General features: G+C 50.9%; 2 protein-coding genes across 5 annotated transcripts; one reads left to right on the forward strand and one right to left on the reverse strand.

Moving 5' to 3' along the window:
• Positions 1-355: 355 nt before the first annotated feature.
• On the reverse strand, positions 356-2577 carry PERCC1 (proline and glutamate rich with coiled coil 1). Of its 2 annotated transcripts, none has more exons than XM_069029794.1 (2): positions 2368-2577; positions 356-1191 (listed from the first exon to the last, which is right to left on the reverse strand). In XM_069029794.1, the coding sequence occupies exons 1-2, from the start codon at positions 2387-2389 to the stop codon at positions 497-499; spliced, it is 717 nt and encodes a 238-aa protein (XP_068885895.1). In that variant the 5' UTR covers positions 2390-2577; the 3' UTR covers positions 356-496. The 2 variants fall into 2 exon arrangements, with proteins under 2 accessions (XP_068885895.1, XP_068885896.1); XM_069029795.1 differs by having other exon boundaries at positions 356-1233; positions 2368-2575.
• Positions 2578-5605: 3028 nt separating this feature from the next.
• Positions 5606-24887, forward strand: LUC7L (LUC7 like). 3 transcript variants are annotated; one of them, XM_069029560.1, is made up of 11 exons: positions 5606-5792; positions 6409-6479; positions 7578-7672; positions 12519-12617; positions 13324-13434; positions 14065-14208; positions 14607-14783; positions 15427-15515; positions 19892-19921; positions 20826-20990; positions 23332-24887. In XM_069029560.1, exons 4-11 carry the CDS (start codon positions 12522-12524, stop codon positions 23471-23473), a joined length of 954 nt encoding a protein of 317 aa, XP_068885661.1. In that variant the 5' UTR covers positions 5606-5792; positions 6409-6479; positions 7578-7672; positions 12519-12521; the 3' UTR covers positions 23474-24887. The 3 variants fall into 3 exon arrangements, with proteins under 3 accessions (XP_068885661.1, XP_068885660.1, XP_068885659.1); XM_069029559.1 differs by lacking the exon at positions 6409-6479 and adding an exon at positions 22007-22068 and having other exon boundaries at positions 5644-5792; positions 23332-23417; XM_069029558.1 differs by lacking the exon at positions 6409-6479 and having other exon boundaries at positions 5644-5792.
• The last annotated feature ends 137 nt before the right edge of the window (positions 24888-25024 follow it).

Raw genomic sequence — 25024 nt, forward strand, 5'->3', positions numbered from 1 at the left:
TCCTGTGTGGGTCCAGATCCCTGACCCTGCCATGGAGCAGGGGAGCTGGAAGGCACAGTGGCTCCCCAAGGCAGTGAAGGGTCCCCCCGGGTGCTGCCAGCCGGGTGCTTTATGAGGCCCTGCGTTGCCCTTTGCCCCGGCGCGGCCGAGATAAGGGGATGGGATTCACCGACTTGGGCCGCAGAGTAAACACGGGCTGCTGGCTCCCGCCGGCACCGCGCTTCCCTCCTCTTCCCACTGCTGCTGGGGCAGCCAGCAGCCCCCGAGGGTCAAGCCAAGCCGTGGCCCTTTGTCACTGGCAGCAGGGATGCCACAGTGGCGGGTGGCAAAGGACACCACACACGCTGGTGCCTGGCAGGAGTCATTTATTCCCTCGTCCCATCACCAGCTTCGACCCGGCAGCTCTGAGTGCCCCGGTGCTGGCACTGGGGCCACCAGGTTTATCATTAACTGGGTGGCACGTGGCGGGACCGGGGACCCTGGGGCCACAGTGGGGTCACAGCCCAGCAAAGGGCTCAGCCTCCAGCCCCAGGCGACCCGGCAGCTCCCGCCCAGTGCCTGGCAGCTCTGGCCCTGGCTCCACTGTCCAGTTGGCCAGGAGGTCGCTGAAGTCAGGGGTGCCAGCATGAAGGAGGCTGGCAGGGCCTGGGCCTGGCTCTTTCCAGAAGGAGGGTGGCAACTTCCTGTGGTGCATGGGAGTGATGTGGCCATACTTCCTCTCCAGCCGCTGTGTCTTGCCGCCGGCCACCTGGGCGGGCAGGCACCGGTGCACGCCATACTCAAAGAGCTCGGCCAGCGGCCCCAGCCTGTGCGTGGCCCCCAGGCTGCGCCGTGGGGCCACGGCCTCGGGCACAGCCGCAGTGCTCTGGGGTGAGCCACAGTCCTCGGGCACGGGGCGGCTGCTGGCGGCCTCCTCCCGGCCCCGCCGCCCGAAGTAACGCTGGATGTCGCAGCTGATGAGTTCCGAAAACTTGAGGAGACGCAGGGTGGTCTCGGCAGTGCTGGAGACACCGGCCAGCTCTGGCCTCATGCTCTCCTCCACTGCTTCCACTTCCTCCTCCTCTTCATCCTCTTCTTCCTCCTCCTCCTCCTCGGAGAGGTCGGGGAAGTTGGGCTCAGGGTGTGTGGGCAGCAGGAGGCCGTGTGGGAAGGGCGAGGGCAGCCGCAACTCGGCCAGGGGCTGGATGACACCTGCAGCCATGTCAGCGCTCAGAGGCACCCCCAGGACTCACCCTGTGGGCAGGGACAGCGGGGTCAGGGTGACACACCCTGGCACCAGCCCTGACCCACCACCCAGCAGCCCTGAGAGGGCAGGGGACCATGTTGTGCCACATCATGGCCAAGGTGGGGCTGCAGGGCAGCATGGATGTCCCCCACATGCAATGAGATGTGGGATGTGGGGCATTGGGGATGTCCCCATTAAGCCGTGGGAAACGGCAGTGTCCCCACTCAGCCCTGGGGCAGCAGGCAGCAGGGGTGTCCCCACCAAAACATGGGATGTGGGGCAGTGTGAGCATAACCCCGAGTCATGGGACATGGAGCAGCAGAGATGCCATTCCCCTACAAGCAACAGGACATGGGATAGTGGGGATATTCTAACTGAACCCTGGGATATCAAGCAACAGGGATGTCCCCATCAAGCCATGGGATGTGGGACAATGGGAATGTCCCTAAGTCATGGGACATGGGGCAGCAGGGATGTTCACATTGATTTGTGGGACACAGATGTCCACGGGATGAAGGGCAGTGGGGATGTGTTCCAGAGCTGCAGGGCAGAGGGATGTTCCCCTTCACCCAGGGCTGTGCATGGAGGTGAATGGGGCTCAGCACCCACCTTGCCGTGCCGGGCTCAGTGCCATCGAGCCCCATGCCCTGCCCACACAATGGCCCCCTGCAACTGAGAGAACCCACTGCCTCCCTGCCCTGCCCCGGTGGGCTCTGGCCACAGCTGGGTCTCGCTGAGCTGGATGTGGCCCCTTTGTAGCTTGTGCTACCTGTGCTGAAGGATCCCCACCCCTGCCTCGCTGCAGGACACCCCTGGCCATGCTGAGAGGGTCTCAGGGCAGGGAACAAATCCTGGGGAACCAGACCTGCTCCTGCCACACCAAGCATGGTGCCGGGACCTGCACCCAGCCCAAGATTGTCCTTGCCGTTTCTGTGTGTCCCTCTCTGTGCCGTCCCCACCGCGGTATCCCCCGTCCTGCCTCCGTGCTGCCCCGGGGTGGGTTGTCGGGGGGCTCAGCCTCACACCTCTGGGCTGCGGGGAGAGGGGAGCGGGGCCACCCCACTGCCTGCCCCGCCGCCGCCCTCAGCCGGAGGAACCCCCGGGACAGGAGGGCATCGCCCGGGCCGCGGTTCCGCACTCACCTTGGCGCTGCCGCCCGGCCATGCATAGGCTCCCGCGCCGCTCCCCCTGCCCGTCCCTCCACCTGGGCCTGAAGTATTTATAGCGGAGCAGCGAGCTGACGACTGGCAAATATTTGGTAGCCGTATTGTAATAGTAGACTCGGTAAACAGAGCTGGGGTTTGCTTTAGCACCCAGCAACGGGAGAGCGGCGCGGGGAGGGACGCGGGGACGGAAGGCAGGGCTCACCTTAATGGTTCACTAGCCAGGGGATTTTCAAGTGTTGTCCCTGTAAATTCACCTATTAAATCGGCAGCCCCAGCTGCCAAACTGCCCGCACACTTGTGCCGAGGGCTCTTATCTCCCTGCTGATTGGAGGCGAAATCAAGCTTTGTCAAATAGGCGTAAAATTAAATTTCATGCTATTTTGACTCCTGGAGTAGGGATCTTCTGAAGAACATACTGCGTATCGAGCGATGCCTCTGCAAACAGGGGCTGCTGCTGCAGTGGGCAAAGCCTTTCCATGAGGTACCCCCAGGTGCTGCACTACCCTCATGCAGTTCAGACCACCCATCTCCAGCCTTGTGCCCCTTTGAGATGGATGTTGGGCTCCCCGACCAGCCCTGGAAGAGGTTTTGGAATCTGTGGATGCGAAGGTGGACATGCCATGTGGAGAGTGGCTGAGCCAGCCCCATGGCAAGGACAGCACCTGGATGACAGCATTTTCACCCTGTGTGCCCTGTGTCTGTGCTATGGCCTGTGGCCGTGCTGACCCTCACAGCAACTCCCCTGTGAGGACAGGGACGATGGCAATCAGCTCAGGTCCCAGAGGCACTGTGCCAGAGGTGCCATTTCTGCCTTGGCAGCAGCGGGGTCATCTGGGGCAGCACAGAACACGGCCAGGGGACACAGATGGCTGGGGGATGCGGGTGACTGGGGATGCAGGATGGCCAGAGGACACAGGACAGCCTGCCCCTGACAGCTGAAGGGCATAGGATGGCAGGGGCCTGACACAGCACCCAGACCCTGTCACCGGTGTTGGGGACACTCAGGGAGTGGGACAATGGCCATTGGGCTTGGGGACACCCACAGCCTTGCTCCAGAGCTGTCCCCCTTCTCCTGTTTTTGGAGTGACCACAGCTCCTGGTCTCTCTCTCGGAGCCCTCCCTGCCCCCTGCCCTGAGCACCCTATTCTGAGCTGTCCCCAGTGCTGAGATGGTGTCCCCAGCTCCTGGCAGTGTCCCAGCCTGGGCAGGGCTGTCACCGACCCTCTCCCCGGGCCGGCAGCCCTGGGGCTCCCTGCAGGGGCGGAGCTGGGCACCGGCTCCGGCTCCTCACAGCTCCCTCTCCTCTCCCTGAACACTCACAGCGGCAACGCGGGGCGGGAGCAGCAGCCACCCGGGCACTGCTGGGCAAACACGGCGGGTGGGAGCTGATTAGCCACGGGCACCCTTCGGTTTGCTCCCCGACGTCACCCATTGTCACCCACCCGCCCGGCACGGCTCGGCATTGGCACGGTCTGGCACTGCTGCCGGCTTCAACCCGGGGAACCAGCCCTGGGAGCCGGACAGCCACCCCGATCCCCCCCTGCCACGATCCCCAGGGAACGGCGGGTTCCTCTGGTGTCCCCAGCCATCTCTGCCCCAGACCCTCTTCCTGCAGTGCAGCAGATGGGGAGAGCTCCCACAGCCTCCGGGTCAGTGCGGCCGGAGGAAAGGGCAGCGCTGTCCCTTTGCCAGGGTGGGAAGGGTCTGGGCATGCTGGCGAGGGGGTCCAGGTGTGGGACATGGTGTGGGGAGCACATGACTTGGCTGCCGGCTCACAGAGTTGGGAGTGATGAGGTGTCCGTCCTTTGTGGGAAGGAATAACGCACCTGGGGAGCACTCAGGGCTCAGCAGGACCATTCCAAGGGCGAGCAGCAGGGACAGGCAATGCCACTGCTCCTGCAACAGGCTTGGGCATGTGGTTTTGCGCCCGTTCGAGTGTCCAGTGGCCATCCCTGCTCCTAACCTTGCCAGGGCCGGGCACGAGGAGCTCCCGTCCCACAGGGAAGGGGTCTTCTGTCCGCAGAGACCCCCGCAGACAAGCAGGGAGGTGGCAGACAGCGCCCTGAGATGAGGCTGATTCTGCTCTCCCGGGATGGTGCACCGGAGCGGGGCGGCGGCACAGCCCTGTCCGGGGCTGGCTCATTCTGCCTTTCCCTGAAAGCCAACGAAGCTTTAAATCTGTGGGAAAACCAGGCATGACTATGGCAAACGGAGCATCCTGCACAGAGCTCTAGCTCTAACCCTCGCCGCCTTTGTAGCCCTGTGGCAGTAAAAAGAGCCGGTGGGATTTCTCCGGCATAGGGAGCATCCATAGGGCAGCCGGGGCCGGGAGCTCCCGGTGAAGAGACAAGAGGTAAAACTCACGGGAGTGGTGCGAGCTGGAGCTGGAGCTCAGAAAGCCAGACAGGGAACGCAGCACACGGCAACAACAGCCCAAGCTCCCCTGCAAACCACGGCCTCATCCTCCCCCCTCAGCCGGGAGAGCAGCCACGGACTGTCCAGCCCTGTCCTGCCCTGTCCTCGGTCCTCTCCTGGCTGTACTCATGTGCAAGGGGGTTCGTCCCCCCGGCCATGCATCCACCCTGCCTCCCGGTGCTTCCGCCTGTCCCGACCATGTGTCCTATCACCCCCTACCCCAGGCAGAGACTTTCCTTACCCCACATTTCCCCTCCCCACATTCCCCACGGTAGCCCCGAGCTGCCACAAGTGCGGTGGGGACGGCAGCCAGCGCAGCCAAGGCCTGTTCCGGGCACCAGCCTGGCCCCGGGGCACCGCTGCGGCCCAGCTACTGTGCCCACCCCCGGCGAGCTCTGGGGCAGCGCCGGTGTCGGGGTCCGGTCCCACCGCGGCGGGGCCGAGGCCGCGCTAGGCCGCCCGCCACCGCCGGACCCCGCCCCGCGTCTGACCCCGCCCCGCGTCTGACCCCGCCCCGCGTCTGACCCCGCCCCGCGTCTGACCCCGCCCCGTGTCTGACCCCGCCCCGCGTCTGACCCCGCCCCGTGTCTGACCCCGCCCCGTGTCTGACCCCGCCCCGCGTCTGACCCCGCCCCGTGTCTGACCCCGCCCCGCGTCTGACCCCGCCCCGTGTCTGACCCCGCCCCCTGGCGCCACCGCCCGTTCTGCCTGGCCACGCCCACCAGGCATCACCGCTCTCCAGCCCCGCCCCTCAGACCCCGCCCCCTGGCGGACTACCCTTCCCGTCATGCAGCGCGGCGCAGGGCGGGGTTGCTTCCGCTCAGCGTTTGCCGCCCGTCGCCGCTGCTGAGGCCGCTGAGCCGCCGCCGCCGCCGCCCCAGGCCCCGGTCCCAGTCGGAGCCGCCGCCTCCGGACCGGTCCCGCCATGTCGGCCCAGGCACAGATGCGGGCCCTGCTGGACCAGCTCATGGGCACGGCCCGGGACGGTGAGTAGGGGCGGGCAGGGCCTGCAGGAAACGCCGCGGCCTGGCGGCCGCCTCACCGCGTGGAGCCCGGCCCGGCCCGGCTGCTGCCGCCGCTCCGCACCTGCGGCGCGATCCGCCCCTGTCCGCCCGGCTCCAGCCTCGGGGCGGCGGAGCGGGCCTGGGCCTGTCCGCGCTCGGGGCGGAGGGAGCCCGGGAGGGCCCACGCCTGGCCGGCGGTGGTTCCGCCGGCCCCCCGGCCCCAGAGAGCGCCCAACCTCGCCGCTCCGGGCCCCGGCTGCCGCGGACAGGCTTAGGGCCGGCTCCGTGCCCGCACGTCCAGAGGCGCGTAGGTAGGTGTGCCTGCAGCGCCGGCCGCGCCGGGTGCTGTCCGAGACGAGAAAGGTGACAGCCCGTGCAAAATACGGTCCCGCTGCGGTTTGTGTCTCCCTTCTGCGACTCGCTGGGTACTTAAATTCCCTTTGGCACGTTAACAGGGCTGTCCAGGCACTTTGCACTTTGTTTCGTAAGTGAATAAGTGCTTTTCTTTCTCTGTGTATTGAGTTGCTATTGAATTGCTTCCCATATTTTTATTTCATACAAACTGAACAATTGTGGCCCCTCTATTTTATTTATAAAGGTTCAGTGTATCTTTGCCTGCCTACATCAATCTGCAAGGGAGTTGCAGAAAAGCCTCATGTTCATCGAGCCGTGAGTCACAACCAATTTTTAAAGCTGTTATAACAAAAAAAAAAGTGTTTGCTTTTTTTCACAAGTAACTTTAAAAGTGTAGCTTAGAAAGAAAAAAAAAAATTTCAGTAGACACAACATTATTCCTGGATGCTTGTGAATCCTAAACTATATTCATACTTTAGTATTACACATACCTGTGTCATATGCACAGATGAGCTTTAAAATTGTCACATACAATTACCACTTTGCCTTTACTTTTATGTATCATTCCCCTGACTTCCTTACTGCAGGTGTGGGCAAGAAAGCTTTTCCTTTAAAACTTTTCAACAATGGGCATAAAATTCTGCAGCTGAGGTCTTGAAGAATGCAGATGGGTATAGTATGTGTTGGAGCTCGCAGTGTGTATTGACTAACTTTGTTTCTTTTTTTATTATTTATTTTTTTGCTTTTCTGATATTGTCTCGTTTAAGTGGCTCCTGAGTGTAAAATGTCCTCTGAGGGTGGGCCATGGGTGGGAAACACGTGGTGTGTTCCAGGCCAGGACCTGCCAGCTCCTTCCTTGCAGGGCCTGGGAGAACACACACTGCATAGTTGGGTTCCAAACCAAACGGACCGATGGCTCAATTATCACCTGAGCAAAGAGCAGTTGCCTATAAATTTTGCCCAGCACAGCCCTGTTTTGTGATCTGATAGCATGGGGTTTGGTATCTCCTGCCCCTTCTTCACAGTAAAAAAAAAACAAAAAACAAAAAGGGTGGAAAAAAAATAACAGGTTTTGGCTGGGAGCCAGCCTGTCTGTCTCCTTTTCTCTTCTGGCTGTGCTGCTTCTTTATGTGGATGACAGGCCTTGGACATTGCTTGGCTCACCAGCACTGTGTTTAACATGGTGTCCTGGATGAATAAATGCTAAAATAGTGTTTGTTGCCAATTATAAATGTTCCAGAATATCCTGTTACCCTCTAAGCTTTTCTTTTTTTTTTTTTTTTTTTTGAGTAATTTTGGGGAGCAGGAGCACCAAATATTTTAATCTGCATATTGAGGTGAAATATTCATGCCGACACCTGTGTTCTCTTGGTGTTCTAATGTCTCCTTATTTAAACCACACATGAATTTCAGGAGATGAAACCAGACAAAGGGTGAAGTTTACGGATGATCGTGTGTGCAAGAGCCACCTTCTGGATTGCTGTCCCCATGATATCCTGGCTGGAACAGTAAGTATGTCCTCTGTAATAAGGGATTCTGGTGAGGAGGATGCTGGTACAACTCTTGTCTGTGCAGGGTGGGGGACTTCTAGGAGAGATCAGGCTTTCCATGCCCAGGGAGCAGTCACAATCCTAATTCCAGTTCCTGTGATCTGTGTATGCAACTGCTCTCACTTCTCAAATTAAAAAAAAAAAAAAGCCAGGAGGTCTCAGAATCGACATGAGATGCTTTTTCTTTCACAATCCTGTGTGAAGTTGCTAAATTATTTCTGTTTTAGCAGTTCGAGATAGTCAGAGCTTGAAATTTGTCTTATGGTGGTTCCAAGCCTGTAGCTAGGCTGCTGCACTAATCCTTGGAGATTTTCAGTCTCCTCTCCCCAGCCCTGATGGAACTGCAGCTTTTCTGTCATTATTGGGGTGGTGATGGCAGGTCACATCTCTGGCCAGGTGTTGGTTGTTTGAGCTGCTTGGTTGTTTGTGTCACTCTGCCCGACTGGTTTCAGACAGTTGTCTCAGCTCCTTTGCTGTTCCCTGTGGGAACAGAGCTGGCCAGCATTCAAAGGTTTGGCTCACGTGCTACCTCTGAGAGCAGAAGGTGATGTGGGCTTTTAACAGTGAACTCTTGTGAAGTAAGTGTTCGTTTGAGGCTCCCAGATGAAAGCTGCAGCCTGACTTTTGAAAGAAAACAGTGTGTCTTTTGTCACCATTGCTGTGTAACAGTTGCAGGATGGAGGTGAATATGGACGTTTGAAATCCATCTTTGCCCTTCCTGTTTGCATTAAATACTGTGGCAATTCACAGTGTCTGTCCACTTAACCAGATTGCTGAGAGATGCTGTGATTATTTATAGCCCTTCCTGCTGCTCTTTAGGGAGCTGGCTGGACACAGAGGGTCTCCTGCAAAGGGAGGGCTGGCACTGCTGTCCCTGTTTGTGTCACTGCCATAGCAGGCATGTGGCAGCACTGGTAGAAGGAGCTGTAGCAAAAGCTGCTCCTGCTCTGAGCACTCAAACTTTAGCTTCTCAGTGGCTGCCTTTGCAGAATAAAATTGGAAAAGCTGAATACCCATCTCTGTACCTCTATTTTTTTTTAAATTATTTTGAAGCTCAGATGTGTTTTTCAGTGATTGCTCCATCAGCCTCCATATGACCTCACCTCCATTTCAGAATTTTAAACTTCCATCCTCTGTATAGGTCAGGGTATGTTTTTTGACACGAAATTCTACAACAGTTTCTTGGGGCCCAAAGGGTGTTTTGAAGATGAAGGCTGCCTTCTACCTCTTCTGACAGGTTTTCAGGAAGAGGGTTAAATGATGAGTTTAAGGGGTTGAACTAAGTGATGTGTGTGAGCTGGTGCCAAAGCATGGAGAAAGTCTGAACTGTTTCAGGTGGGTTGTGAGTCTCCTGGGGCAGAGAAGCACCTTGAGGAATTAGTTTCTTTTGCTTCTGTTGTTACTTGACTTGATTGAGTTGTCCTTTCCCTCTTGCTGTGGAGTTTGTGCTCAGAAACTGCAGGAACAGGAAGACTGCTCCTGCACCAGTGATCTTGTGGATCACTCACATGATCATGTGGTGGCCTTGAAGAGGGTGTGGAGCTCTACACCTCCGTCAGCAGGTTCCTGGGGCAAGAGCAAGTATTGGTGCTCCAGATCTGTGTTGAAAGAACATGTGATGTCCAGAACAGGAACAGCCTTTCAGCTGTCAGTGCTGCCAGTACAGAATGAAACTTAGCTGCAATGTGCAGTCTTTCCTCGTGATCTCAGGCAGCTTCACTGGCGCTTTATGGTGCTCTGCTACGGAAGAGCTGTATGGGTGAATCTGCCTCAGCTGGGTGGGGCATAATCCATCTCTGCGTGTATTACTGCAGAAATCAGGACCTTGGACCTCTTGGAAACTTCCAACAGATGCTCCAAGCCTCCTGGTGCTTGCTCTGTTGTGTCCTCCCCTGAAGGCATTGTTACCGCTGCATCTTCCATGCGTGCAGATACTCCTTAGTGGGAAGCTGATTGAAGGCAAGCAGGAAGCTGATCCCTTGGGTAGCTGTGCTCAGTGAAATGTGATGGAGTCCCACTCCCTGACCTTCAGGTGCAGAGTAAGAGAAGGAGTCCAGACTGTAAGCAAAACTCTGGAATATTCCTGAGAGCTGCAGGAGGCCTGTTGACGTTTGCTTTGTTTAGGTGCACCAATGTTCCTGATCATAAGAGCTGTCATTTTAAGTTGGTTTGTTCCTGTGATTGTCTTTTTGACCCCAGAAACTTGTCTAAACTTGCCACTAAATAAGCCACAGTGGTTCTCTTTGGTCTCTGTGGGTAAGGAGGAACATTCTGGGAGAACAGACGTTGGTTTAGTGAGCCCATGGGCTGTCACCAGGGCGCTTGTCATCCACATCGTTCATGGTGAGTGCTGACTTCTCTCTGCAGCTTGTGGCAAGCATATTTCTGTCAGTGAAAGTATTGTAGCACACTGAGAGATGGCATCAGCTGGCAATTCTCCTGAATTTCAGCTCCACTAAGAGGTGGGCAGATGAGCCTCAAAGCTGCCCAGGTTGAACATACCTTGGAAATTACATCCAGGGAATTAATCATGTCCCCTACTGGGAAATATGAGTTGAAATCCGTAGGTTCTAGAATTGGTTGTTTTTCTGTGGGGTGAGAGGGATGTCTGTACTTTCCTTTTTCATTTGGATGAAACTCTGCAGCTCTGATCACCATTAAAGCACATCTTTCTTTGTGGAAATTTAATTTAGTGGTGAGTTGCCAGTTCAGTGGATATCATAAGAGATACCTCAGAATGTGGATTTCTCAGCAAATGTGAGCAGGACTAATGATCAGTGACATCTAAATGTCTTGAATCTTTGTGTGTATGGGGAGTTAAATCTTAACTCAGGCTCTGCTGGTTGCCTGTCTCACATGCCTGTGTTATAAACCAGCCAGTGTTGACTGGAGGAAGTAATGATCTCTGTGGAAAGGGTGAGTGTTCGATGACAGCCCTCCTTGGGATGAGAGGATGCTTTGAGGCAGAAGGGCTGGTGGTCTTACCCCGAGTGAGCAATACCTGTGGAAGTCTCCTTGCACTAGAACATCTCAAACGAGGGGGAGGAAAATTTGAAGTTTATAAGCTGGTGAGAACTGAGTGTTCTTTCTTGAGGAAGAGATTGAGGGATTTGTTGCCTGTTAATGAACAGGGAGAGGAATAGGAGCTTCAGAAGCACTGTTGGCTGTTGTAAGTGGTCAGAGCCCATTCTCTGAAGTGCGGTTAGTGGCTCAGCTTGCAGGAAGAGCTCAGATAAGAATATTTATAATGTGTGACAATCACATCCAATACCATGATTTTCTCTCTGTCTTGGAAAGTGATCTCAGTAGAATGACCAGAAGAATGAAAGATGTGTCATGTCATAGAAAGTTATTTTTGTGATAAAATAACAGTAACTCTCTAGCATTCTTTGAAGTGGCTTGCCTGAAGTGGAACATGATCAAGCTCTAAAAGTACCAACATTCTTTTTTGGTAGGCATTAAATTTCTACTGTTAGAGAGCTCAGCAGGAATATTCTGGATGCAGTGTCTGTTTCTGTAGCCTGCTGCCTGTGGCCTTCTGGTTCTGGTAAATCTGAGCAAAATGAGGAAGGCTAAATAGTGGCAAGTCCTCTGGAATTTTTGTTTTTCTAGAAGAGAAAATCCAGTAACAGGCACCTGCTGAAAACCTGAGCGTAAACTGGTAGAGTTTGCTGTAGTTGCTCTGCTTCATTCTAAACACTGCTGTCTGCATTGTTTCACATAAGCATCCCCAGCTTTAGTTTGTGATTTTCCACAGGGATTCAGCATTATCCCAGTTCAGCTTTTTCTGCAGTTCACTGAGTTGACACCTGTTGTGCATGTTCAGGTTTGAGCTCCTGGGGGACTGGTGGTGACAGTGAGAGAAGAGGATGGTGGGTTGGGGTGTTCCTTCATGCAATGACATGTACCCTGCCATTCCTACAGTGGCTCACAATTAGGGCTTTTACTGTTTTGGCTTTCAAAATGTCATTTTCATTTTCTACTCTAAGAGGAAGAGAAATGTTCTTTGATACAAATTGATAATGTTGAAATGCAGCTTGCATGTTTTGAGAGCATAATCGACTTGGGTTCATGTTAACTACTAGGAGGGAGAAAAAATAAGAAATTCAAATACCATGAAGTGCAGTGGGAGGAAAGGGCAGCACGCAGGTCAGCTTTCTGGGAGATGCTCTTAAGTCTCTCATTAAATGGGCTTATGTGTAGGACTTAGCTTTGCTGGGCAGGTTTTCAAATTCCAGGCTGCAGCTGGATGTGGGAAGGGTCTGGCTGTGGAATCAACAATCTGTTGTTGCTGAGTGGGGGGTTGTGCATTTCTGCTGGCTGTAGCCCTTATTCATTTTAAGTCCTTTTGTTGTTGACAGGAAGCATTCTCTGTGTGTCCTACAATTTGGTATGTCATATGTTACTTGGGCTCATCCTGACACAGATGCGCATTTCCAGATGAGCTTTAAACAGGGTGCAGCTATGTTTTGCTGTGCTGTGGCTCCACGATAGGAGGCATTTGCAGTTGGTGCCTGTTGAGAGAGACCCTCACAGCCATTTCTGAGGCTGTCCTGGGACTTAGAGCAGGAGTAAGACTGGACTTAAAGCATTTGGGCTGTTTTAATGTTGTTCCCAGAACACCTAGAAAAGGAGTTCTGGCAAGCATGTGGTTCTTCTGGCTGTTTCTGGTACTGACAGGTTAAGAAGAAGCTGCTTATCATAAAAAGACTTTATTTTTATATGATGCAGTTGGCAAGAGAGATCTGCTGCTTGGTGCTGTAATGAAGGGTTCTAATGTGGGTTCTCCTTTTTCTTTTAACAGCGAATGGACCTGGGAGAATGTACAAAGATCCATGACTTGGCTCTGCGAGCAGATTATGAGATTGCAAGTAAAGAGAGAGACCTGTTTTTTGAGCTGGATGTAAGTATGGAGAAATTTTAGTTAGTTTTGTGGAAATGGCTTCTTGAAGTTATTGGGCTGTACAGTAGAACTCAGTGACCATTTCAGCTCATCATGTTATTTGATGTGTTACCTGTCCAGAATGTGCAGCCCCTTCCTGAATGTCAGCCTGACTGCTGACTTGAGAATGTAGAAGTAATTATGGCCTTTGCCACCCCATTATCCCGGCTAGTTGGGAGGCTCCCTGGCATTCCTTGGGCCCCACACCTGCTGCTCAGTACCAGGTCCTTGTAACCTGATGCCCTGTCCCAGGAAGAGATTTAACATTAAAAGCCTTCTGCTCAGTAGTTCAACTTTTGTCAGATTTAGCTTTCATTTCACCTTTCTGTGATGGAACAGATCAAGGGAAAGCACAATTCTGTCTTTCCTTTTCATGTTATTTCAGTGCTTTTGTCCTTGTGGCTGTTGCTCCTGCATAGGAAGGAAGTTCCAGTGCAAAGCAGTGTTGATGTGAGCACCCTGTGATCTGTCAGTAAAGGAACTGGGTCAGGTTTACAGGGCAGGGGTCAAATGTTACTTGTTCTGCAAAGTGTCATTTGTTTTTTTTCTCAAAGCATCTGTTCTTGAGGTTGTTTATGCATTATACAGGGATAGCAGCTGTTGGCTGTCAAAGCTACATCTGGCACAGAGAGCACCTTCATTCATAATTCTTTGTCTGATCATACAGGCGATGGATCACCTGGAATCCTTCATTGCAGAGTGTGACAGGAGAACAGAACTGGCCAAGAAACGCCTGGCTGAGACACAGGAAGAGATCAGTGCTGAAGTGTCTGCAAAGGTATTGGCCTCTCATTAAACATCAGTTCTGAAAGTCTCGGTGGGATCACTGGTGCTCTGCTTCTCTGACACCAGTGATACTGGGGAGTTAGGCTCCACAGAGGATTTGGAGATTCCAGCCACCCTCCTCAAATGCTGCTCTGGCCATTCTGGAGACAAACTTACGGAGCACTGTGGACTGTAAAAGAGATTGCTTTAGCCTGGAAATAAAGCATATTGGTTTCTCCCCCATGCTATGAAAGGTTACCATAATAATTTAGAGTAGTAAGTCCATCATCCCGTGATTTTTGTTTCATTTAACAAATGCTCGTGGAGCTTCCTTTTTGGGAACCTGCCTAATTGGGCCAATATAAGACATTTCTGAAGCTGATTTTGTGGTCTCTATGCTGATCTGTAAGCCAAAAATTACTGGCAGATCATGATCTCTCCACATCCAGTTTCTCTCTTTGCCATGTGTCTGTGACTGCATTGACATTGGTCCACCAGTCCCTTTTGTTGGGGACTTTTGGAGATTCATGGTCATCTTCCAAAAGCTGATTTTGTTACACAGTAGTTCTTAAAGATAAATGAAAAGTTGTCCTGCAAGCTTTATCACATTTTTGTCTTATTAAAAACTAACTATTCTCTTCAGGCAGAGAAAGTACATGAGCTGAATGAAGACATTGGAAAACTCCTAGCTAAAGCTGAACAGCTGGGAGCTGAAGGAAATGTTGATGAGTCTCAAAAGATCCTGATGGAAGTGGAGAAAGTCCGAGCGAAAAAGAAAGAGGCAGAGGTACAGTGTTGGCTCCCCTGTGAGTTGTCACAGGAGCCTGGGCTAGGCTGGGTGGTTCCTACCTCTTCCTGTGTGCTGGCACCTCCTTTTGTAGTTCCAGCCCTATGCCAGCAAACAGGTGGCAGTGTGGTGGATGAAAAGCTTTTTAGAAACTTTTATCTAGTGCAGAGAGCTGATTGGGGCGGGGAGGGCTTTGTCCTCTGAAATACTTGGGCACCAGTCCCTTGCAGGGATAGACTGTTGGGTTAGCTGTGCCTACAAAGCATTTGTGTGGCACCTCCTTTGTGGGAGGGTGGGTTTAGATTCTTCAAAGCAGTTCTTTGCAGGGGTTTCCCTGGAGGATTGTGTCTATGTAAGGGTTCCCTGACATTTGTGTGGGTTTTCTTGCCTCCCTGTAGGAAGAATACCGAAATTCAATGCCTGCATCCAGTTTCCAGCAGCAGAAGCTGCGTGTGTGTGAAGTCTGTTCAGCATATCTGGGTCTCCATGACAACGACCGGCGTCTTGCTGACCACTTTGGAGGCAAATTACACTTGGGTTTCATTCAGATTCGTGAGAAACTGGATCAGCTGAGGGTAATCCTCTCTGTTTTAAACCTTCTCATTGTCGTTCCGAAGATCTTGAACATTTCTATTAAAATTAATACAGAATTCTTTGCAGAGGGCTTGTAAAAGCTCAGAAATTTCCAATTGCAGAATCCCTAAAACATCAAATGGGGCTTTGTTTAGCCTTGTCTTGGGTTCTGTTCTGTCTTTTCTAGGTAACTAAATATGTACCCTCAGAATCAGTCAAACCAGACCACTGCTGTAATTTATTCCTTGGAGCTTTGGTATGGTCATTCTCATCGACATGACTAAAATTTTTTACTCTGGGTTTTTTGACTTTGAGACCTCTTAATGAAATGTTTGAATGGAAGTTTCACATGGTTCTGTCAGTGAAAAGGTCTTGAAACCACTAGGAGTTTTCTGAAATGATTTGTAATGGGTTGTGGTACTGGCCTTGCTTGCAAAGAGGGACCTTTAGCTGAGTAAGAGTTGTGATTCCTGTGCCTCACTCAGTGCATTGAGGTCAGTGCCTCAACTGAGAAAAATGAGAACCTTGATAGCACATGAAATGCAGTGAAATGGCTCTTTGTCTTGCTATTGGAATGGTCTTCCTGCAGATCTGACCTGTTACTGTATGCCTGAAATATGATGTGGATTTATTTTTTTCCCCTAGAAAACAGTGGCAGAAAAGCAAGAGAAGAGAAACCAGGATCGTTTGAGACGGAGAGAGGAGAGAGAACGAGAGGAGAGGATGGGCAGACGGTGAGTGAAACCTGGGAACTGGCCCGTGAAGTTTAGAAGTATCTGATTTCTTGTACATGAGCACTGCAGGAATTCAGCATCTGCTTCTGGAGTGGCTGTTGGATGTGCTCCAGATGCTCTGTGAGCATCTTGGGATTCAGTTAAAGATAAAAGCAATGCACAAATCCTCCACTCCTCCACCTTAGAGTGATTGTACATGTATTTTAACCTTTACTGTGTGTCTGAAAGATGGGAGTTCCCCATAGTCTTCAGGCTTATATTGGTCTAATCCCTGTTTTAGGGAATCTGAGTCTGGATAAAATACCCTCATCCAGAGCATCCGAATGGGAAAGTTTAAGATGAGTGAGGACTGGGCTTGCTCAAAAGGCAGTAGTCATGCAGAAATTCCCTGGACAGCCCTCCTCACTGCTTGGAGGCTTGGAGATGGTAACAGGCTGGTGTCCATGAGCCAAATAGTGGACTGCCTGTAACTTTCCTACAGCAAGTGAGGTGCTTTTGACACAGCTTTGGCAAGCATTTCCTAAGGAAGCTGAGGGATCCCAAGGAGTGGCTGCTTCTGGTGGTTGTAGCCATGTGTGTCACCTGCTCAGATGTCTGTAATTCCTGAGCAGTGGGAGGGGCTGGAACATTAGTTTTCTCAGGACAAGCTCTTCTGCATCTTGCCAGCTGAACTGGAAAAACAATTTCTTGTGTACTTGAGCTGAAGAGGCATCTTGTGTGTAAACAGCTCAGGTAAACAGCCTGGTGTGGGGAGGGTGGTTATTGGCAGGGGTCAGGCAGAGGAAGTGGCTGGGTAGGAATGCTGTTCGGATTGTCACAGCATCTCCCTGCTTACCTCGTGTGTTTTTCCTCATGTATTTCTTGCATCAAAAAGACCCCAACCTTGCTGCCTGTGCAGAGCTATTTTTGAAACCCAGAGTCAGCTGAAGAGTGAGTTTGTCTGAGGAATATGAGATTTATAACTGCAGTGTGCTCTAAGATGGTGCTGGCTCTGGCTATACGTTGCTGGAATTGCTGTCAAATACCAGCAGCATGGTGATTTTAATGTATTATGAAGATGTAAGCCCCAAATTGTTATTCATTATCCGTATTATTATATGCATATTATGCATAACTCCATTTAGGGCGTTTTATGTGGGTTTTCTCTGGGGATTGCCTAGTGTGACATGAAGGAGCAGTTCATGCTACAGCTTTCTGTCAAACTGTAGCACTTCATGGAGAGCCTCACAACCTTCTGTTATCCATGCAACTGTAATGCAGTTAAGTTTGGGAGCTGCAGGATCTGCAACTACCTGATGATTGCTGGAGTTAATCAAAAGGGACTGCTGTTGCTGCTGCTGTGGTTAGCGATGTGGAAGTGAAAGGGGAAGTGTCTTCTCACCCAGCTGCTTCATGGCAGGCTCTTCCTGACCCACAGCAGGACCCTGCCTAACCTGGACTCACTTTCTCCATGGTGCCTCTTCTTCCTGGAGGTAATTTCTCTGTGTAAGTTGCTCAACAGAGTTGCCTTCAGGAAGAATCCTCTGGATCTCTTTGTTGATCCACATCTTCTCAAAATGCTGGTTTTCTTCCTCCTGTGGTGTGTCTGTGGTTTTGTTTTAGTGGTTTTTAAAAAAAACCCAAGCCCTCAATTCTTGAGAGCTAAAGAGCCTCTCATGTTCACAGGTAGTCCATATGTGGATGCATCTGATGAGGGGGTTTGAAGGCTGCTTTTGAATGTTTATTTAAGGCTTAAAATAGGAAAGGTTTAAGAACTGCATGGAGTTGGCCTAAAGTCTGAGTTCTTGCTGTCCATATGTGACAGTACTTAGAGACTGTGACTGGCCTTTGCTCTGGCATGGTGCAGGGGCACGTGTGTGCTCCACAGAAAAACTTGTTATGAAGGAGTCAGGCGTTCCATACAGAAGAGGTCAAATTAATTGCCTCTCCAAAATGAGAACTTGACCCGAAGGAGGACAGTAGTTTCCCCAGTGGACACTCAGTGTCAGAACTGAGGTTAGAGTCCAGATTTCTCAGTCCCTTATCTGCTGGGAGCTGTGCACACGATGCTCACAGGGACATTTTTTCATCAAAAACTAATTGGTGACTTCTGCCACCTTCCAGACAGACTCTTAGCCAGAGCTTGGTACTTTAAGGAACCACAGGAAACATGTTTCCTTCAGAACTCTTCTTGTTGTATGCTCCTATGCAGCATCTTCATGGTGTTACTTCAGTAAGAGTATGGCTTGACTTTGGGAGTCTTTGGTCACTGACAGGCACTGTGACATCCCTGGAAACCTGTGGATTCCCTTGTGAAACTCTGCCTCTCACAGCTGTAATTAATTTGTCAATAATCTGTGATTCCACATAGGAATGAGTGAACTGGATTGCCACCCTAGCGATAATAAACACAAGTCTTTTGTTTGATGTGGCTGTTGGGTAGCCGGTACTTAAGACTGGAATTCTGTGGAGGAGTGGCTCTCTTGAAACTACAGACCTTGGTGTTTGCTTCCAGAGTACACCAGCAAACAAGCCTGGTGGAGGTGCCAAACGGATTTCCTTTGTGTTAAGCTGGACAAAAGACAGGTTATGAAACTCAGCACAAAGTATATGTCATACAGGGAGGAAAAAAAAAAGAGGAAAAAAATTAATTTAATAGACTTGCTCAGCCTCTTGCTCCTATGGACAGCAGTCTTCTTTAGTCTCCTGCTATACAATGATTCAGGCAAGTAAGAACAATGCTGTTTTGCTGGATACGTCCTGAATTCTGAAGTCTGGTTCTAGGGAGTGATTATCAGGTGTTTTTTTTGCATACTCCTGCTCAGATCATAGGCATGGAAGGGTAGCCAGGCTTTTCAGGGGATGTAGAAGGGCTTTTGTGGATGTGTGCACTGGTGGTTCAGAGTAAAGTGATCAGGAGGAAAAAGAGCATTAATAACTTGGAGTAATTACAACCACCAAAAAAATCCAGCTGCCTGCCAGGTATCTACAGGAGGTCCTGCTGCTCTGTCAGGTTCTGTTACGTGGGAATGGAGGCGTGTGGTTACTGTCCTGCTCTCCTGGTTTATCAGCTTTTCCTTCACCTGGTCATGTGTGTTGCCACAGTGCATGCTTCATTTGCAGACTCCAAGTTCAGCTCCACTTTGTTTACAATCCTACCTGAATTCCTTTCTAAATTTGGGGGCTTTTTTTTACTTTCTACCATGATTGAATAATCCCATTTCACTGTGAAGAAATGTCAGTGCACATTGATTTTCTTAATCTTGTCTTATCCAGGCATGGTTTTAAATGATATTATTAAAACAGATGCTTGCCTATTGCTTCTTAAATCCTTGTCTGTGTGTAGCTTTCAGCCATATCTTCTGTCACAGTGCCAGACCAGCTCTGTGGGGTGTAGATGGAACCTCTGTGTGTGTGCAGTGGGGAGCACTTACAGGGGTGAGTCTCGAAGTCACTAAACAGGGAGAGGAGCCACTTCTTAATTAAAGCAAAACAAGACTGTTCAGACAGCGTGTTATGTTCAGCTGGCTCTGAAATGTGGCCACAGAGGAGGAGGGAGGGTGTAGCTTCCATGTGCAGTGGTATTTTAAGTGGTGCTGAGTAATGGTGCTGCAGAAGTTGAAAGAATTCTGCCGTTGTTATTTACAAACTGTCAAAAGCTAATGCTGACAGCAGTAAGCTCAGAGTACCACACACGAGCCCCGAAGGTCGTGGAATCTGAGAAAGAACAGCAGGGCCTGGATTACTCTTCTCAAGTGCTTTCTAAGATTTTCAGTTTATCTCTGTCACTTGTCAGTAACAGTTCTTCTCTTGTGGCTCTGTCCCCTCTTCTTTCCTAGTTATCTTCCCCAAAAGGGAAAAAATTATTGATGGAAATTTCCTTCTAATGTTTGGTAAATGAATACAAGGAGTGAGAAAAGGCTGTTTTTTCTTTATTAAAACCCCTTTAACATGGAACTGCCTCAAAGGAACGAAAATCAGAAAACTGGCAGATGTCTTTCTGACTGAAGAGTGGCACTTCTTGAAAGTGTTAGAGTTGATCCAGCTGGTGTTACACAGCAGGGAGTAAAGAGTATATAACAAATATGCATAGAAAATTAGTTGGAAAGGCTCATTGTGGTGCTTTATTAATAGTGCCTGAATTGGTTTTTAGACCTTTTCTGTTGTGACAGGAAGCTCAGTGTGCAGACACTCACGTTTTCCAGTTTTTCACAAATTCTTCTTGCTCCCAAAATTGAAGCTAATTAAGTGTTTCATTTGCAAGCTTTTTTTTTAACTAATGCATCACTTGGGGTATTGCTTATTCCTGTGAAGAGCTGCCAGGGTGGATGAATTTTCCCACTGAAAACTCACTGGCTGTATCATAATTTCTCTCTTAACTCTCCTCTTCTTTCTAGGTCTGGATCAAGAAATAGAGATCGTCGAAGGTGAGTGCCCAGTTCTGCAGTTCTCCCAAATGCCTGTTTGTGTTTCTCTCTAGCTACTGAGGTTTTTCCTGGGTCTCACAAATGCAGTTCACTCAATGCCTCAGTGTCTGGTTTGCTCCCTCAAAGAAATGGGAAGTGCAGTGTGGGCACCTCAGTGGTGCTGCTCAGCTTGATGTTGCTGCTGTAGAGCGGGTGCCGAGTAGCCTGGCCAGGATGGGCTCTGTGTGCTCCAGGGCGTGAGCCCATGAATGTCCTCGAGGCCTCTTTCAATAAATACCTGATATACTTCCATAGTTTTAATGTCTGAAGTATCTGTTATCTATATATATAAAATACCTCAGATGTGAAAATAGAGTTGAGATTAAAACCCCCACATCTCTGGGAAAAGCTTGCCTTAATGCTATGGCAACATTGTCTGTGATCACGGACCTGGAGATCTCCCTCTCTACTGCTTTCCTTTGGCATCTTTCTTATTTTTAGAGCAGGCTGAAATAAATCTGCCTCTAAAGTGCAGGACTTTGACAAGGAAGATTCTCTTAGGATTATGGTGATTTCACAGGCCACTTCCTTTGGCCTCTCTTCTACTTACACAGGCTTCGCTTGTGAGTGATGCAGGGTTGTAAGCTCTGCTCTGGCCCTTGCCACATGCTTACAATAATGGTGGGAGCTTTATCTATAAGCTTGCCACAGCAAACTGAATACCCACTGGCATTTTGTTGGTAGCACAAGGCCCAGGAGGAGGGAACTGCCCACTGTGTGGGTGATCAGCCCTGGGTGTCGGCAGGGATGTGGCCAGGCAGGGGTGGACTGTGCTGATGCTCTGGGTATTTGTTACTCAGCAGCATCTGAGAGGTGGCTCAGGGGTGCAGATCTGAGGTACTGAGACAATCTGTGTTCCCTCCAGATCACGGTCTCGGGAGCGGAGGCGAAGACGCTCCAGATCAGCTTCCCGGGAACGGCGGAAGTCTCGCTCCCGGTCCCGGGACCGACACAGGCGCCACCGGAGCCGTTCCCGCAGCCACAGCAGAGGTCACCGCCGGGGGTCCAGAGACAGGAGTTCAAAACACAAGTATGTATTCCTGACAGGAGTGCTTCTGGAAAGGGGAGTCCTTGGCTCACAGTGACCTCCCCAGCCCGTAGAGTGAGCAGGAGCGTGGCAGGGAGCAGCTGTGGTGGCCTGTGCCAGCTCCTGGGCCAAAGCAGGATTTCCCAGTGGCCTCATGTGAGGGCAGCAGCTGTACAGCAAGATCCCAGCTGAGAGTCCAGGAGATAGAACAGGTTCCCTGAATTGCAGTGCTGAGCCTCAAGATGCTCCTTGAATGGGAAGCAGCATGAAGCCTCTCTGAGCTAACTGAGCTTCCCTGGGCCTGTAAAAGCCAAGTGCCTGAGAGGCAGTTTGGATGTTATACTTCTGTAGTTATTTTCTGCTTCCCAGATTCCTTCTCTGAGTGCTGGCATCGGTAAGGAGTCTATGATTTGAGGTCTGGGGATAGCCTCCTGTTAGACTGCTGCTTGAGAGAGAGAGAGAATTCTTTAGGAATCAGCACTTTTTCCTCCTGAAAAAGCAATACAGGAGCAGTATACTGTACTTCTGTCTCTGAGGAGAAGCACTATAGTCCAAAGAAGGGCTTAAAGTTTTTCTGAAATTCAGCAGAACAGCCTCTGTGTTGGAGGAAGGATGAGGCAAGTGTGTGTAGAGTATTAGAAAAATTGACTGGAATTGTTGTTTCCTTACAGCCCTTCTAAGCCCAGGAGCAAGTCTCCCTTCAGGTGCTTGCTGAGGTTAGATCTGGATTTTTTTAAAGACTCCTGGTTAATAAGGGAGTGCTTTAGCACTGCCACCTGATTAGGCACCAGCACTCAAGTACAATTCTAGAAACAAACCTACTGTTGTGTGTCTTGTGTCAGCTTAGCTAAGGGGTAAGAACAGCTTTTCTTTTAAAGATACCTGGTGAAGGGGAGGGAAATAATGGTCTGAAAACGAAGTCTGTTAATAATTGAGGGGGGGTGTAAATGCTGTTGATTCTCCAATGGCTGAGATACTAAAGTGCTTTTTTAAATCTGTCTTGAACATGAAAAATAAAGAAAAGAAGTTTGGACAATTAGGAAGTGAGGAAGATCCTGTAATAACTATTACTAAAGAGCAGGTAAGGGATTACTTCGGAACCCTTGAACACATCCAAACCAGCCCACTGAGATTGCAGGGGGATTGGCCAGCTGACACACCTGCACAAAATTGCTGAGAGCTGGGGAAAGGCCAGGATCAGTTTAAGAAAACAAAACAAAAACAAGAGAACAAACAGAAAAACTGCTTCCTGAAAGAGGGTAGCTTCTGTTTTGACCTCAAGAGTTAATGAAATCTGCCCTCAGGTTCTGCTGGTCTGAGGTCTCACTTGCTGAAAGAAATGGAGAGTGTGTCACAGGATCTGGAGATCTCAGGGTAGGAGATCTGCAGGCAGCAGGCATTGTTGTGGAACAGGTAGAGAGTTAATGTCATCAGACAGACTGATGTTAAATGACACAGTTTCATGAAAATGAAATGGCTGTTGGGTTTTGATATATCACTTGTGCAGTATTTTCAAACCTTAAAATCAACAAGAATGAAAGTGGAACCTCTAGGGTACCTTCTGTTATGACTGTAACAAAACCCTGTGTACTGAGCCTTGGAGTAAAATGTGGGAGCCTCTGCTGAGCTCACTCAGGATCAGCTCCTTTTGAATCCTGCTATTCCCTAAGCTGGCAGGAAATCACACAAGAAACAGCCTTTCAGATTAGACCTAATGTGAAGCCTTCTGCTTAATTCTGTGTGGGCTGACACAGGGAAGTGCTGCTGAAAATCTGTGGCTGTGAAAAGATGTGCCCGTGCAGTGGGCTGTGAATATAAATCTGTATCATCCTGACTTTGAACCTGGGATGCTGCCAAAACCAGCATTTGTCAGGATGCAAAGTGAGAAGCCCAGGGCTGAGCCAGCAAAGAATCCAGTTGGTATTTAAAGCAGTTGAGCAGAAAGCCAGTAGCTTAGGGCCTAATGAAAAACTGCTCTGGAAGCCATGACCTGAGATGAAGAAGAAATTGCAGGCACTTCAGTATGGCCCAGAAAAATAGTAAGGGGAGCAGGGAAGACCTGAGAGAGTCCCTGTGGCAACAGCTTGAAAGGATCACTCTGAGGAAGGAGTAACAAAGGCTGTGCTGTGCACTCAGCGCTGCAGAGCCCACGTTCCCTTACAGAAACCTTGTGGAGGGCCCAGAGTTGCTGTCATGGGGGTCCCACTCCCCATGCCACAATACCCAGGGATATTCCTCTATGGAACTTGTATCCCACAGCCCTGGTAGGGAAAGATGTTGCTTGGTGGGTATTCAACAATTTTAAGTTGTGAAGCTGATAGCGATGGTTTACTTTGTACTTCAGATCTTCTAGAGATCGATCTTCAAGAGAAAAGTCCCGAGACAGAGAGAGGAAAGAGAAGAGCTCTTCTGAGAGGCGGCACGAGAGCACAAATGGCAAATCTCGTTCCAAGAGGTCAGAAGAGAGAGAAGCTGGCGAGATCTGAACTCAAACGATCTGTGTTGCACTGTAAATAGTCTGATAAACATTCTACACAAAGCCTAAATTTCCCATTTATATTTACTGAATACAACTCATCTTTTGTAGTTTGGGATTTTTATTGTTTGGCAGATAGCTGTGAGTTTGTAGAGACACAGAGTTACGTACTGTTTAACAGGATTTTGTTTTAGTAGGAATAAATAAATCTGGATGGATGGTTTTCAGTCCAGGCCAGTGTGGACACCCTGTGTTTGTCCTGACGCAGCGAGCGCAGTGGTCAGGGCCATGCTGTGCCTGGAGCCCTGAGCTGCCCTGACCTTTGTAATGCTTCAGCCCTTTCCAAAAGACTCACCTGACCCTCTGTGAGCACACCAGTAGCGCTGGTTCTCAATTATATTTTTTCCTTCTGTTTATATATGTTAAAAGAAAATTCAGATTTTTTTTTCTTCCTTTTAGTACTTAGCCACCTCATTTTTATGTCTCCAGCACTTGAGAGTTGCCTCACTTGTCCAGCTAAGGCAAAACAGACAAAATTTGGCCCTGATCTCTTCTGAAAGCTGTTCATCATTGAGGATGAGCAAATGAGCTGAAACATGTTTCTAAGCTGGGCTCAAGTCTGGTTTTAGTACCTTTACAGTTCAGATAGTTGGTGTGACAAAGCAATGGGAAACCTGGCTGCTTTCTTCTCTAGAGAAGCACAGCCACAGCTCCTCTGCCTATTTACTGTGCACGCTGCAGTCAGAGCTTCCCCGTGGGGCTTTCTGACCTGCAGACAAAAGTGTTGGTGTGTTTTCCAAGGCCAGTCAGGCAGAATGTGCCGAGGGGCAGAGGTGACTCGGGATGGAGCCCGTGCCAGTCTGTGCCACTCCTGGGAGCGAGGCACCAGCCGCGTCCCCACACGTGTGGGAGGCCTCTGCCTGTTGTCACTCGCTGCTTCGTACCTCGGTCTGTGTCCCAGGAGGGCAGCGAGGCGCCTGGCTGTGCCAGCCCCAGCCGCGACCGCCAGGCTCGGCATTTTGTGGGAATGGTGTGAGCGAAGCCCTTGTCACCCGCCGAGCTGGGCGCTGGCAGGCTGCTCGTTAGCTCGGTGAGGCGGTTAATTGCCGCCGTTAATTGCCGCCGTTACTTGCCGTTCCCAGGGCCGGGGGCCGGCCGGCGCTGCCCCCTCCCTCCATTCTCTCCTTCCCCACGCTCCCCCCGAACGCGGCTCCGGTTCCGCCGCGGCGCTCCCCCGGTGTCAGTCCCTTAGTGCATGCCCCCCCTTCCCTGTCCGTTTTTACAACTAATTCCGCGGTTTCACGTGTTGTTTTTGTAACCTCCGTGTGGGGCGCGGGGGGCGGCGGGCGCGCGCTCGGGGTGCCTGTACGTGCCTGTTCTGTTCTCCCGCGGTCTGAGCGCATTAAAGATCTGTGTTTGTGGCTCCCGCTGCTGCCCGGACTCGTTTTTTGCGGGTTCTCCGCCCGCGCCGCCGCCGAAACCGGACGGACCGGAGCGGGCCGGGCCCCGCCGCACCGGGCGGAGGCGCTCCCTGCGTCATGACGCCGCTTCCGCCGGGCGG

This window comes from Aphelocoma coerulescens, chromosome 14, assembly GCF_041296385.1.
Source record: "Aphelocoma coerulescens isolate FSJ_1873_10779 chromosome 14, UR_Acoe_1.0, whole genome shotgun sequence".
Taxonomy (NCBI): Eukaryota; Metazoa; Chordata; class Aves; order Passeriformes; family Corvidae; genus Aphelocoma; species Aphelocoma coerulescens.

What these genes read in the sequence shown, in the direction of transcription:
- PERCC1 (XM_069029794.1), bottom strand. Translation starts at nt 2,389, where the DNA reads ATGGCCGGGCGGCAGCGCCAAG. An exon ending in GGCCGGGCGGCAGCGCCAAG is followed by an intron (nt 1,192 to 2,367) that starts GTGAGTGCGGAA and finishes ACATGGCTGCAG; the next exon opens with GTGTCATCCAGCCCCTGGCC.
- LUC7L (XM_069029558.1), top strand. Translation starts at nt 5,732, where the DNA reads ATGTCGGCCCAGGCACAGATGCGGGCCCTGCTGGACCAGCTCATGGGC. An exon ending in ATGATATCCTGGCTGGAACA is followed by an intron (nt 7,673 to 12,518) that starts GTAAGTATGTCC and finishes TTCTTTTAACAG; the next exon opens with CGAATGGACCTGGGAGAATG. An exon ending in GACAGGAGTTCAAAACACAA is followed by an intron (nt 20,991 to 23,331) that starts GTATGTATTCCT and finishes TTTGTACTTCAG; the next exon opens with ATCTTCTAGAGATCGATCTT.